Source organism: Scyliorhinus torazame, chromosome 8 (genome assembly GCF_047496885.1).
Source record: "Scyliorhinus torazame isolate Kashiwa2021f chromosome 8, sScyTor2.1, whole genome shotgun sequence".
NCBI classification, from domain to species: Eukaryota; Metazoa; Chordata; class Chondrichthyes; order Carcharhiniformes; family Scyliorhinidae; genus Scyliorhinus; species Scyliorhinus torazame.
Window position 1 is genome coordinate 210,639,438 of NC_092714.1, and position 15,199 is coordinate 210,654,636.

At 43.4% G+C, this 15,199-nt stretch overlaps 1 protein-coding gene across 5 annotated transcripts in view; it reads left to right on the plus strand.

Moving 5' to 3' along the window:
* ripor3 (RIPOR family member 3) overlaps positions 1–15,199 on the plus strand; it is a 412,703-nt gene that overhangs the window by 285,553 nt on the left and 111,951 nt on the right. For 3 of the 5 annotated variants that reach the window (XM_072514737.1, XM_072514735.1, XM_072514738.1), the window contains exons 12-13: positions 10,189–10,318; positions 10,631–11,299. In XM_072514737.1, the coding sequence (XP_072370838.1) occupies positions 10,189–10,318; positions 10,631–11,299 (799 nt within the window). The remainder of the gene's footprint in view (positions 1–10,188; positions 10,319–10,630; positions 11,300–15,199) is intronic. The other 2 variants (XM_072514736.1, XM_072514739.1) reach the window with 1 other exon arrangement.

Consider the following 15,199-nt stretch of genomic DNA (forward strand, 5'->3'; position numbering starts at 1 on the left):
GAGAAAAAGGATATGCCTTTCCCTGCAATTGAGCCACCAGATTGGAAGTGCTGGATGCCAGCTTTTGACAGGAACCAGTCCGCATCCTTTAAAGGTACTCATAGAAATCAGACAACTCGGGAATGGGGACTGGAGATCCAAAATTGGGACACGCCCGTCATTTTTAAAGGGCTGCTGAGTGGTCCCAACTTGGTGAAAATCCAGGTCTATGTTAATCAGACGTGGGACGTGCTGAAGGAAACGAGGGAAAGGAAACATAAACAAATATATTTTTAAAATGATAAATGATGCAAATCTAGTAATGTCAATTAAACTGCAATGGCTGCAAACAATAGGATCTCTGAATAGCTGAAATCATGCCACATTTGACTGGCAGATGAAGCCATTGCTCTCTGTTGGGAGTTAAACCTGTGTGACCTATGTGAAATGAGTGTTTTAATTCTTTGAGTGCAGGTCATTCTGTACATGTTTGTTTAGGCATCCCTAAAACTGAATCATTTCAGTGGGATTTTGGTTTTCGCATGTAGCTAATGTCAACTAATTTGAAGCAGAACTATACTCCTGTCCAAGTTAAATCCTTCATCTTAGAGTCTCAACAGTACGTGAAATTTTGCAAGTTTACTTGCACTATACATTAGAAAATAAATTTGCTTACCTTTCTGATTAAGGTTTTTTGGCCTTCGAATTCTTCTGCCCTACTGCACCACGTAACCTTACCTAGTACTGAAGATAGATAGGGACCTGCTTCCAGACCTCATTCAATGCTATTATTAAAGTGCTTGCTAGGAGATTGATCTATGATGCATGATTACGCCCCAGAGCTATTTACCCCTATGTGGGACACCCAACACTTGTTCCCTTTCTACCCTTCAATATCACAATTGAGATCGGGAACTCACTGAATTGCCTTTATTGTACTGGGCCATTATTTATTATCTATAAACATCAGCATCAGAAAGTCTGGTTCCCACCATGAGGGCGGCACGGTGGCAGAATAGTTAGCTCTGCTGCCTTACATTGCCAGAGCTTGGGTGACTGCCTGTGTGGAGTTTGCACATTCTCCCTGTGTCTGCGTGGGTTTCCTCCACAAGTCCCGAAAGACGTGCTTGTTATGTGAATTGGACATTCTGAAATCTCCCCCTGTGTACCCGAACAGGCGCCGTAGTGTGGCGACTAGGGGAGTTTCACAGTAACTTTATTGCGGAGTTAATGTAAGCCTACTTGTGACAATAATAAAGATAATTAGTCTCAGTATTGGGAGTATTTTAGAAACCAGAAAAGGAATACTAAAAAGGTGAATAAAAAGAAAATGAGAGCAATTTACCAAAAAACAGATTGTAAGAGTTTTTGTAAGTATTCAGAGCAATTAAAGTGAACGTTGGCCCCCTGGAAGCAGAAACAGGAGAAATTATCATCATGGAAACTGAGGAAATGGCAAAATTATTGACCAAATATTTTTTGTGTGTCTTCACAGTAGAAGACGCAAGTTGCTTACCAGGAATAGAGGGTAACCTGTGAGCTAAGAAGAGTGAGGAAGTGAATACAAACAGAGAAAAAGTATTTGAGAAACTCAAGAAACTAAAATCTGTCAAATCCCTGGGAACCCATGGCCTACACTCTAGGGTTCTGTAAGAGATGGTTTCAGAGATAGTGGATGTGCTAGCTATTATTTTTTAAAATTCCTTAGATTCAGGAACAGTTCCATCAGATTGGAAGTTGACAAATATATCACCGCTTTTCAGAAAGGAAGGAAGAAAAAACCGGGAACTACGGGCTAGTTAGCCTAACATCAGTCATTGGGCAATGCTGGAATCCATTATCAAGAAGTTTTAACAATGCACCTAAAAAAGCACAGTATGATTAGAACAAGTCAAAATTGTTTCACAAAAGGGAAATCCTGTTTGACAAATTTAATAGTGATTTCCAAAAGGCATTGGACTCATGAAATTGGGAGTAATGCAGGGATAGAGGATTGGTTAACGAACAAGAAGTAGAGAGTGGGTATAAATGGGTCATTTTCAAGTCGGCAGACTGTGACTAGTGGAGTAACCCAAGGATCAGTGCAGCGGCCTCCGCTATTTACAATCTATATTAATGATTTCAGTGAAGAGACCGGGTAATTTAACTAAGTTTGCTGTTGATACAAAGATAGGTGGAAAAGTAAGCTGTGGGGAGGACACAAAGAGGCTGCAAGGAGATATAGACAGGTTAAGGAAGTGGGCAACAAGGTGGCAGGTGGAGTATAATGTGTGAAGTTATTCACTTTGGTTGGAAGAACGGAAAAGCAGAATACTTTTAAAAGGAGCGAAATGTCACTGTTGATGCTCAAAGAGACTTGGGCGTGGTCATACAAGGAACGCATGCAAGTACATCGAGCAATTAGAGAGGCAAATGGCATGTTGTTCTTGGCTCCAAGCATTTGGAGTACAAGAATAAAGAAGACTTGTTACAATTGTATAGGGCTTTGGTGAGAGCACATCTAGAATACTGTGTATGGTCCTGGTCATCATATTTAAGGGAAGAAATACTTGTATCAGAGACAGTGCAGCAAAAGCTCACTAAATTACTCCCTGAAAGAGTGGGTTGTGCTATGATGAGAGGCTGAGTAAATTGGGCTTATATGCTCTGAAATTTAGAAATATGAAATTTCACTGAAGCAGACATGATTCTGAGGGAGCTTGTGTCTCTGCTGGAAATGTAAAACACAAGGGCACAGTCTCAGGATAAGGAGCAGATCATTTAGGACTGAGATGAGGAGAAAGTACTTGACTCAAATGGTTGTGAATCTCTGGAATTCTCTGCCCCAGAGGATTGGAAAGGCTCCATTATTGAATATATTTAAGGCTGGGATAGACCGATTTTTGGTCCCTTATAAAATCAAAGCATATGGGAAGCAGGTGGCGAAGTGGAGTTAAAACACACATTCAGCCATGATGTTATGAATGACAGAACAGGCTCGACCATGTGCTCCTAATTCTTGTGTTCTTCTATTCTTTGGTCACTTCCCCTAATTCATATTTCTCTAATGGCTGATGTTTGGCCTTCCCTTTTCTAATTTTAGGTCATTAATTATGTTTATGTATTATATAAAAGCAAGTTAAGTATTCAACGCAGAATTTTGAAAAAAATCTCTTCTAGCTGACCACATACATCATCAGTGCAGTACTTGGTTTTACCAAAGCAAGACTTTTACAGCACGCGGATATGCATATTGTTGGGAGAAATAATGCCCTCAAAATTGACAGCGAAGTGGGGAGGAAACAGGGAGGAGTGGGTGAGAAGTCCCAAAATGCAGGAGCTCAATTTTCTGTTCCCAGCTGGCAACCAGCTAGATTGAGAGGTTGGCTATTTGTCGGATTGGAAAGCATGTGGTAGAAGGCTGTAGCCAGGGTCTGAAGAGCGGTGGACGGTTGGCGCAATTTTGGTGCAGGTGGCTGTGTATCATGGGTCAGCCTGAAGATTGAGGCATTTTTGGGGTTTGTGGGGCGGGGAGTTCAACAGATCACAGACAGGTAGACCGATACAAGCAGGTTAGTCTATTGACTCCATCTTTGCTAGAGTTCCTTGAAGCCACACGCGGTCAAATGCTGCCTTGATGTCAAGGCAGTCACTCTCAGCTCGCCTCATGAGTTCCAATCTTTTGTCCAGATTTGGAGTAATGAGGTCAGGAGCTGAATGACCCTGGTGGAATTATTGGCCTACCTCTCGACAACAGGCTCCTCGCTACTTTATACCCACTGTTTGTGGGGGTGTGGGGGCACAGAACTCACAGCCTGCAAAACAGACATTCACCATGTGCTGAGTACATCAACTGGTTAGGACAAGGCAAAGGTCTTTAGTTAAAGCTAGTATCGTATTTACCCACAGTTCAAGTATGTTTAAATAGTTAACCTTTTAATAAAATAGTGTTGCACTACTTCAGGTGTTGGTGACCTGTATGTGATTCAGAACACCCAACACATCATGATACCAGGAGTGGTTGCATACTAGTACTTCTTAGACCTACCTGCAAGTGATCTGCCTTCCGCCAGCATTCCGACATACTGCAACATGGACAACATCAGCCTGCCGCCGCCGCTCCGCATCGCCGGCAACCTCGGGGCCAACTGGAAGATTTTCAAACAGCGCTTCCAGCTCTTCCTCGAAGCCACGGACAGGGAGGACGCCTCGGACACCAGAAAGATTGCTCTTCTCCTCTCCACGGCCGGGGACCATGCCATCCACATTTTCAACTCTCTCACCTTTGCAGATGACGAAGACAAGACGAAGTTCATGACGGTTCTCCTCAAATTTGACACTCACTGCAGCATAGAGGTAAATGAAAGTTTCGAACGCTACGTGTTCCAGCAGCATTTGCAGGGTAAGAACGAACCATTCCAATCCTTTCTAATGCACCTCCGCATCCTTGCGCAATCTTGCAGCTACGGGCCCACCTCCGACTCCATGATACGCGACCAGATCGTTTTCGGTGTTCAGTCGGACCTCCTACGTCAGCAGCTCCTCAAAGTAAAGCAACTCACCCTAGCGACCGCCATCGAGACCTGTGTCCTACATGAAAATGCCACCAGTCGGTGCTCCCATATACAAGCGGCTGAAACGGAACGGGTCCAAGTGATTGAGCACCTCCAGGGCCTCAGCCTGGATGAGGGCGGCCATTTTGCGCGCTTTTCGCGGACTCCCGCGCTTGTACGCACCAAACGAGGGGACGGCGACGTGGAGGAATGTAATGCGCAGGCATGCACCACGCATGACCGCACCGTGCATGCGCGGTGGTGCATCGAACCTGCTGACGTCATGAAGTGCGGCAACTGTGGCTCCGCCCATTTAAAGCGGCAATGCCCTGCAAAATCTCGACAATGCCTACGATATGGAAGATTTGGCCACTATGCTGCCTGCTGGCGAGCAGCTCAGCCTTCCAATTCATATTGCTTCAGCCAGCCTCGCAGGAATGTTCGGGCAATTCAACCCACGGTCACCGAGTCCGATTCCGACCTCCCACACAGCAGTGACACCGAGGACCCGAAGGCGCCTTTTCGAGTTGGTGTCGTAATGAAAAACAGGCTGTCCCCGAAGCAAAGACACCAGCCGCTGTCGGTATACAGCATCGATCCAGACGATGAGTGGTGTGCCACCCTGACGGTCAACCAGAATTCGTCGCCCACCTCCGAGACTTAATTTGTGAACATTGTGCACTAATGGACTCTCTGGTCTGTTCTGTTCTTCCGTTTAATCGTTCAAGTGGTTTGTATATAGTGTTCATCTCGTTATTTGTGTGACACACTGTTTTGCTGCACCAGGCACCTTCCCATGTAAATAGCGTAGTTTTATGTACATAGTCCTGTAAATATTTCGCACACACGTAGTCGGGAACATTCACCACACACTATTTATTGTCACGCAGGCACATTTTTTTATATAAAAGGGGAGATGTCATAATATACACCAGTATATCATGGTGCAGACACACACTGATGGACACACAGTGGGACATTCACCATATGCTGAGTGCATCAACTGGTTAGGACAAGGCAAAGGTCTTTAGTTAAAGCTAGTATCGTATTTACCCACAGTTCAAGTATGTTTAAATAGTTAACCTTTTAATAAAATAGTGTTGCACTACTTCAAGTGTCGGTGACCTGTATGTGATCCAGAACACCCAACACATCAGCAATAACCTTTATATCGTCAAATCTTTTTCTGTGTAATGTAAATCTATTTGATAGAGCTTCTCAGATGGAGTTCCAGATCAATATTGCCACCTTAAGGTAACATTCTGTTACAACAGCATCTCATGAACAAATATATTGAATCGCAGTTTAACTTTAAGCAGTAGCATCTGTATATATATGTAAAAAAACGTGTTGCAAAAAGAAACTTGCATGTGCTGCTCTTCCGTGTTTTCTTGCATTGTGATGACACTCATTAACTTTTAACTGGAATCATAACTGTGCTAGTCATGAAGTAATAATGTGGGGATGTGATGCGCTGCGAGGCCAGGCATTCAAGGAACGATATACTTGCCATAAAGCGAGTGTAATGGAGGTTCACCAGACTAACCCCTGAGGTGGTGAGATTGTTTTATGAGGAGAGATTGAAGAAACTGGATTTGTATTCTCTAGAGTTTCGAAGAATGAGAGGTGATCTCATTGAGACCTACAAAATTCTTACAGGGCTGACTCGTTGAATGTAGATATTCTGGGCGCGATTCTCCGCTCCCACGCCGGTTGGGAGAATCTCCTGGTGCGCCATTTTTCCCCGCGATGCCGGTCCTCTTCACCCAAGCGGCGAGAACGGCCCCGTCGAGTTCTGCGCGGCGCAGGCCGGAGAATCGCCCGGGACACCCAAAATGGCGATTCTGCGCTACACCCGCTATTCTCCGGCCCGGGTGGGCCGAGCGGCCTGCCCAAAACGACGGCTTCCCGCCGGCGCCATCCACACCTGGTCGCTGCCGACGGGAACAGCGCGGGAACGCTGGGGGGGGGGGGGGCCTGCGGGGGGGCGAGGGGGGTTCTTTCACCGGGGTAGGACTCAAAAGGGGTCTGGCCCGCGATCGATGCCCACCGATCGGTGGGCTGGCCTCTCTGAATGAGGACCTCCTTACCTCCGCGCCCTGCAAGATCCATCCGCCATCTTCTTGCGGGGCGGCCTCGGGGAGGACGGCAACCACGCATGCGCGGGTGACGCCAGTTATGCCTTTTACGCGGCGCCAATGCCCGGCACGCGCTGACGACGCTGCTTTCGCGACACGCCCCCCGAGTTTCTCGCAGCCCCGATCCTAGCCCATTTTCGGGCCATGAATCGGTCGAGATCGGGGCCGTGTCATGCCGTCGTGAACCTCGACGGCGTCCACGACGGCGTGGGCACTTAGTCGCGGGAGCGGAGAATCGCGCCCAATGTTTCCCCGGCTTGGTGAGTCTAGAACCAGGGGACATAATTTGAGAATTAGGGTAAGGTCTTTTAAGACTGAGATGAGGAGGAATTTCTTCAATCAGAAGGCGGTGAATCTTTTGAATTGTCTACCCCTCGAGGGCTGGACGCTCAAACATTGAGCATGTTCAAAACAAAAATTGATAGATTCCTGGAGACTGATGACATCAAGGGATAATGAGATAGTGCGGGAAAATGGTGTTGAGGTAGATAACCAGCCATGACCTAATTGAATGGCGAAGCAGACTTGACAGGCTGAATGGCTACTCCTGTTCCTACAAATCAGAGGCAGTCCCATTTTATCGCAATGGGCTGTTTTCAACAAATTGTAATGGGAATGAATATATTACAGAAATTAAGTATGCCACTTATAAAAGTACACACTAAATGCAATATGTCTTATTTGAGTTATTCCTGCAAAGTCGATTCGCAGGAAAACATTGCCACGTTAGGCTCGTTGCCTGTTCTCGGGCCTTTGTCAATGTTGTTCTTTGTTTTGTTTCTTCGCTGTGAGTTACGCAAGAAAGGCAAATTGAGCTCTGAGGGCTGTAACTTTCCTTCATGTCGTCGGGGTCTTCTGGTCCCATCGATGTGAATGGACATTTCATTGCCTTGCTGGCCCCGCCAGGGGTGACATTTTAGCAGTTATAGAGGATTGGCGACGGAACAGGAAACAGAGTCAGGTAAATGGGTTATTTTCAAGTTGGTAGATTATTAACTAGTCACAGGGATGAGTGTGGGGGCCTCAACTACTTATTATCTATAGTAATGACTTGGGTGAAGCGACCAAATGTATTGTAGCCGACATTGCAGATGATCTGACGATAGGTAGGAACGCGAGTTAAGATGGATACAAGGAACCTGCAAAGATGGGTTAAGTGAATGAACAAACATTTTGCAGATGGAGTATAATGTGAGAAAGTGAGAGGTTGTCCACTTTGGCAAGAAGAATAAAAAAGCAGAATATTGTCATGTGGGAATACCTTTAAGAACTGGGTGTTTATAAATGGGTATGTATATAAATATCTGTAGTAAGAGTACCTTTAAGAAATGGGTATTATCAGTGATGTCAGAGTGTGGGTGGAGCTGGGCTGTCTGTCAGTTTTTTTTACTTTCGTTTTAGGCTGTTTGCTGCAGGGTGTGTTTTAGTTTCGTTTTCAGTGTTTGAGCTGAAGCCAGACCAAGCAGGTGTACTGCTGTTCTCTCTGCCATCAAAAGACTATCTCTTGATCATTTGGTGAATTCAGAATTATAAATGTTTCAGTAGTGACTTTAACCTGATGTGCTTCTGATAAAGGCTTTGTTTTTAAGTCGTATGCATGTTAAAAAGGAAAGCTTAAAGGTTTACTTAATGTTGTAGTCTTTGGGGGTTGTATTTGAATGAATGGTTGCTAAGATGTTCACTGTATGTTTTAAAAAGGTTCACTTGAGTTCATAGAATAAACATTGTTTTGCTTTTAAAAAATACTTTTCCATTTCTGCTGTACCACACCTGTAGAGTGGGCCATGCGCTCCCCATACAATCTATTAAAAGTTGTGGGTCAGGTGATCTCCATGATACACTTTGGGGTTCTCTAAACCCTGGCCCATAAAAATATTATTTAAATGAAGAGTGACTGCAGAATGCAACAGTACAGAGTGATCTGGTGTCTTTGTGCATGAATCACAAAATCTTAGCATCCAGGTACAGCAAGTAATTAGGAAGAGAAATGGAACTTTAGCCTTTATTGCAAGGGGGATGGGCTATTACAGTAGGTAAGTCTTGCTGAAAATGTACAGGGTATTGGGGAGACCACACCGGAAATCCTCTACAGTTTTGGTCTCCATAGCTAAGGAAAGATATACTTGCATTGGAAGCAATTCACAGAATATTCACTGGGCTTATTCCTAGAATGAAGGGGTTGTCTTATAAGGAAATGTTGAGCAAGTTGGGCCTCTACTTATTGAAGTTTATAAGAATGAGAGGTGATCTTATTGAAACATATCAGATTCTGGGGAGGTTTCATAGAATAGGTGCGGAGAGGCCGTTTCCTCCAATGGGAGAATCGAGAACTAGGGGGCACAGTTTAAAGATAAGGGGACACCACTTTAAGATGGAGATGAGCAGGAATTTCTTCTGTCAGATGGCTGTTAATCTTTTGAATTCTCTTCCACAGATAGCAGTGGAGGGAGGGCTATTGAATATGTTCAAGCATGAGTTATACGTATTTTTGATTGACTATGAAACCAAGGATAATGGGGGACAGGCAAGAAAGTGGTATTGAGGTGACAACCAAGTCAGTCATAATTTATTGAATGATGGAGCAAGCGCGGTGGAGAAAATGGCCTACTCCCGCTCCCATCTTTTATGATCTTATTATTTTCTTGGGAGTATGGTTAAGATCTTATATTGTTTCCAATATAAGTAATATTGTAATAAGTATTACAATAAAGAAATTTTTAAAAAATAATGTATGAAGTTTATATTTGAAAACCAAGTAGTAGGTCATAAAGCTAATATTTTACAGATTGTATAAATGGGCTTTCATGAATGGTAGTGATATTGAACTCTGTAATCAATATTTAGAACTTTCATTCTAACATAGCTCCTAATGTCCATCTATGGTGGCTACTCGGTAAGTTGGCATGGAGGGTGTAAGGGCAAAGAGTGGTGGATGGGGGGCACAGGTCACATGAGTTGGTTCTAAGAAGATGACGGGGCTCTTCAATGAAAAACTGTTCAAGTCAAAAAGCAAGATTGAGAGTGACCTCTCCAGTCTCTTCAACGAGCGTAAAATTCCACATCCTGTGACTGCTGAAGCCAACCCGTAAGGGGCCATAGGGATGTTGGGAGTTCATGGATTGGCATGCATTAACATAGGGAGTCGGTGGAGGGGGGCAAGCTAAAGAGCCTAATGTTTAACCAAACAACTGGAATGAAGTTACAGAAAACGTAGGCGGGCCTTTTAAACAACCCACCTTGGCAGTGAGCAGTTCCCACGGCTCACCTGACTGCATCCTGCAGCTGTCACCATCTCGACCATCAGTGCCTCGACCTTCCCTATTGGAAATCGCGTCATTCAGGGCATTTTCTTCCCTGAGGTGGGCCTGCTGAGCTGAGAAATTTCCTGTCTCAAGCTATCCATCTCTGGAGCAAAGATCCAGCACTGTATGACAAAATGAAACATTTTTCTTTTATCTATATCGTACAGAAACTGGAATTGCAGTTTTGTGTTTCAATACCTTCTTTTAACTTCTCTCCCATCCTTTGCTTTGTTGCAGTCCTTTTGATAATGATGAGGTTTCAGTAACATCTGGATCTATCACCAAATTCTCTTTGCCAAGTAGGAAAGGTTCTGTGTATAACTGGACACCTCCCAGCACCCCCAGCTTCAGGGACAAGTACTTCTCTGTGAGTATCTCAAAGTGAATGTGTCATACTGCAATGAACAATGCTCTTCTATAACTTTTGGCAGTCAAGGCTAATAAATTAAAGTTAATCCTAACAGGAAATAACTGCCAGGTGTTGACTCTTAAGTGTAGGATGTGTGATATAATCTTGTATTGACATGTTTTGTGTTGACCTGCCTTATATAAAATAGCCACAGATTGTGAAAGAGAATATATAGTAACTGTATATGCCTCAATAAGTTAACTTGGTTATATCTTAATACTGTTATTATGAAGGGGTGTATTAATCCTTTATTTTCTATTTTGTTGCAAGCAGCACATCGGACCAGAGGATAGACTACCTCTATTATGCAATGAAACAAAAGGAACTTTTATCTTTAGTCATTTAGGAAATGGATACCACAATGCACATTTGTCATCGGTGCCGGAAAATGAGAAATTCTACAATTACGCAAATAGAGATAAACAAGGAAACAGTCACTTTACTGATGACACATTAGCTATCCAAGCGTCATCTATGGAATTATCTCATAGCTTGCAAGGAGCTGCCCCTGTAGCAATGACTGTACAATCAACATGTGTAAAACCAAGGTATCCAAAACAAAATGAATTTCAAAGAGATTCAATACAAGCCAGACAATTTCAAAGTTGCTCAGTGATGGCGAAATCTGCTTTGTGTGTCAGACCGCAACAGAAGCTTCAGCAGCCAGCAGGGAAATTGGCTGAATGGAACTCAACAGGCCATGTCAGGAATGTGGATCTTACCAAATCATTAGGTCCACAGAAAACTATGACTGTCTTCAATACACATAGAAATAGCACTTCAATATCTTCTGGAAGGAATACAAGGACAGATTTTATTTCAGTAAATATAGGAACTCTACTGCAAGAAATATTGATTATTCTAAGAACGGATCAAAAAAACTACAAGGAACTTCAAAGTCTAGAGCAGCAGGTTCTGCATATCAGAGGTATTCTGCAGGTATGAAACTAGTGTTTCTCCAACAATTATCTGAATTTTTAAATCTCTAAGTTGAAGCTGTTTTTTTACTATTTTTCATGGAAAATAGAGGCTAGTAAATATTTTAATATCCAATAAAACTAAAACAGTGCCCCTCTTAAAGTGAAATATTGTTGCGGACAGGGGAGAGATGTTGGATAAATTTTCCCACCTCTCGAATGACCGCAACAAGATTTATTTTAGAGGAATATTTTAACCCCTTGAGTGCTGTGACTTTTAGGATCAGACTCGAAACACACTTTTTGTAGGTTTAAATCAAAAGAATACTAATCATATTTTCACAGCACTGAAAATGTTTTCACAGTAAACTCCCACTCCTCATTCACACAAGACAAACACCACAAACTCATACACACAAGGAAAGATGATTTCTAAAGATGTAGTTTGTGTTTATTTAAATCCCAAAAGTCAATATTTCTAATTCTTCAAGAAGGTTGTTGGTTGTATTGCAGGCCTGAATTTTTTTTTTCACTGAGGGAAAAAATGGATGTTGGCAGTCCCAGGTAATGAACTCATAATAGTTTCATCCAGGCAATGGCAGGTTTCTGGATTTTCCAACCAACGCCGTGGTTGAGCCACTGTAGTAAAAAGTATAATTCGCTGGTTCAAGCAAATCTCCACAGCTCTGCCTGGGTGAAATTTCAAGGCAGAATTATTTTCCTTTTAGGCCAAGCTCTCTCCCTTCTGAGGTCATTGCCACAGACTTGTCTCTGGGCTGTTCTTATATTTACTATTTCTTCTTTTAATAATGTTTTTATTGGTTTTGCATTTAACTTGTACAACATTGCTAAAAGAAATTTAAATGTACAACAAACAGTCCAAAGAAGCACACAGTATAAAACATAACATAAATGGGGCAACAAGTGGCCAGTCTGTATACATAGGTAACATATAGATACATTTGAGGCCTACTAGCCTTAGGCCCCCCGCAGTTGACTATCCCAACCGCGTTGTTTCATTATTTACATGTGGCCGCGTGACATGCATTTAAACATGTCAGGGGCTTGTTCAGGGTCCCCCAGGTGTGCCCTCTTGCTGTTGCCGTGGCCATCCCTCCTGGGTTTGCCTCCCTTCGGTGCCCTTTGGTCCTTTTGCCCTGCTTCCCCTTGTGCTCTGGGTGATGTTTTTTCCCCTCCCTTCCCTGGTCCTTGACTCCATCCTCCCCCATCCTCTCTCTCCACCCCCCCCCCCCCCTCCCCCCCAACCCCGATATTTACTATTTCAAGTCAGCTTATGTCAAGTGACCACAGAATCAATATTCCACTTAGCCACAAATGATTTAATGGCATCACCTATTGCCACATAATGGGGAAAGAATGATGACAATTCACACCTCCTAGTGATAAAGTTGTATCCTTCAGATCTATCTTTGTGGGATTTCATACAGATTTTGAATTAGGAGCATGAGTAGGCCGTTCGGCCCCTCAAGCCTGTTCAACTACTCAGCTCTGCAGACACCAAGAGTTTGTACCTCAGCTTCTGTAAACATCCAGACAATACTAACTGTTAACTCCACAAGGGAACAGTTGCATTCTGATGTTCCTTTGATGGAAGATCCCCCCCAAAAGGTTTACATTTAATGACTTTCCAGAGACACTTCCAGATATGAGTTAGTCCTGGTCTGTGCAGAAATCAAAAAAGAGTCACCTGACTTCCCCTGGTGTCCATTTTGTCAAGGTAAATCACGCATATTCTATGTTCCCTTTGAAAAATGTCCATCATACATACATTTACGGGTATATGAAATGAAAATGAAAACCACTTATTGTCACAAGTAGGCTTCAAATTAAGTTACTGTGAAAAGCCCCTAGTCGCCACATTCCGGCGCCTGTTCGGGGAGGCTGGTACGGGAATTGAACCGTGTTGCTGGCCTGCCTTGGTCTGCTTTCAAAGCCAGTGATTTAGCCCTGTGCTAAACAGCCCCTCACATATGATGTGAGCATAATTGCACAGACAATTTCATCTACTATTTTGGACCCAGAGTTCTGAGTCAGGTGTCAGTGTGATTCCAAATTATTACTGAGGATGTTAAAATTATGATCAGTTCAGAACATCCTTTATCAGTGTGTTCTCAGACCATCTAGAATGGAGGTATTGCTGGATCTGGCTCTGGGAAATGAGGTGGCCAACTGAACAAAGAGTCTGTTGGCGAACACTTGAGTCATCATCGTATCATAGGTTAGATTAGTAATAGAGAAGTGCAAGGAACAAACTAATACAAAACTTCTAAATTGAAAGAGAGCTAATTTCATTGCAGTGAAAAGTGATCTAGCCAGGTGTAATAGCTTTGGCTCACCAGCTAGGTATGAAACAACTAACGTTTAAAAAGACCTAAAAATGGATTGCGGTGGAACTTCTTTACTCCATACATGACAGTCAAGCCTTATTTTTCAATCTGGGAATAGCCTTTTTCGGCCTCTGAGTGGGTTCTGGAGACATACCCTATGAGACAAAACTGTACTGACGCCATAAGTAGCAATTTCATGAGGTAACACCAGTTTTCTGGTCCGGTCGAAGTACACCAGTAAACAAGATGAATGTAATAATTACTTTACCTTGTTAAAGGCTTCTCTCTGAGGCACCTTCCAAAACCAACGCTGCTGTTTCTTTAGTAACACATCTATGGCGGCTTAAAATGTCGACAAATTTGGCAGAAAATGCCCATAATAATTCACCATTCCTAAGGAGGATTTTAGCTCAGATATGTTTCTGGGGAGCGGTGCCTCCTTTATTGCTCTAGCCATATCCTGCATGGGGTGCAACCCAGGTGCATCTACCCGTAACCCAGGAAAGCCACTTCATTGGCTTGAAAAGTACATTTCTCCTTCTTGAGGCGAACTCCAGGCTCCTGAAATCTTCTTAGCATCTCCTCCAAGTTAGCTAGGCATTCGGCCTCCATCGATCCCATTAGCAATACATCATCCAGGAATATTTTACACTGACAATCCTTGCAATAACCTTTCCATCGTTCACTGGAATATGACACAAGCTAACGACACGCCAAAAGGCAGGCTTGTTTTCTGAAACAAAGCCTTGTGTGTGTTAATTGTAGCATAACCTCCCAAAGCATTGTCCAACTCAATCTGCTGATAAGCATGGCTCATGTCTAACTTTATGTAAGATTGGCCTTCGGCCAGCTTTGCATACAAATCTTCTCTTTGGAATGGGGTACTTGTGTACCTTGGCAGCCTGATTCACCGTCCCCACAGTTGCGATCGGTCGCATCTCGTTTTATCACAGGGACTATAGGGGCTGCCCATTCTGCAAGCAGGACTGGCTGGATCATTCCCAGTTCTTCTAACCCTTTCCTTTCTGTCTCCACCTTTTCTAACAAGGCATAAGGCATAAATCTGACCCTTAAAACAACATGGGATTGCCTCTAGATCAACATGAAGGCACTTGATTTTTCCTCACTAATCACATAATACATCTTCATGCTACTTTATTAATTTTAGCTGGCCTCAGGGCAGCATGGTGGCGCAATGATTAGCACTGCTGCCTCACGACGCCGAGGTCCCAGGTTCGATCCCGGCCCTGGGTCACTGTCCGTGTGGAGTTTGCACATTCTTCCCATGTTTGCGTAGGTATCACCCCCACAACCCAAAGATGTGCAGGTTAGGTGGATTGGACATGATAAATTGCCCCTTCATTGGAAAAAAATAATTGGCTACTCTAAATTTAAATTTTTTTTTTAGCTGACCTTTTATTTGAAAAATCGCTGTCCAATTTTATTTAATTTCTTTGAGCCATTCACGGCCCAGTAGACTTGGTTTTCGGCCGGATACAACAGGTACCCATGATCTCGATGGCATCTCCCGTGTTGTTCATCAGTTTTGCTGATGTATTCCTTAAACCAAAAGA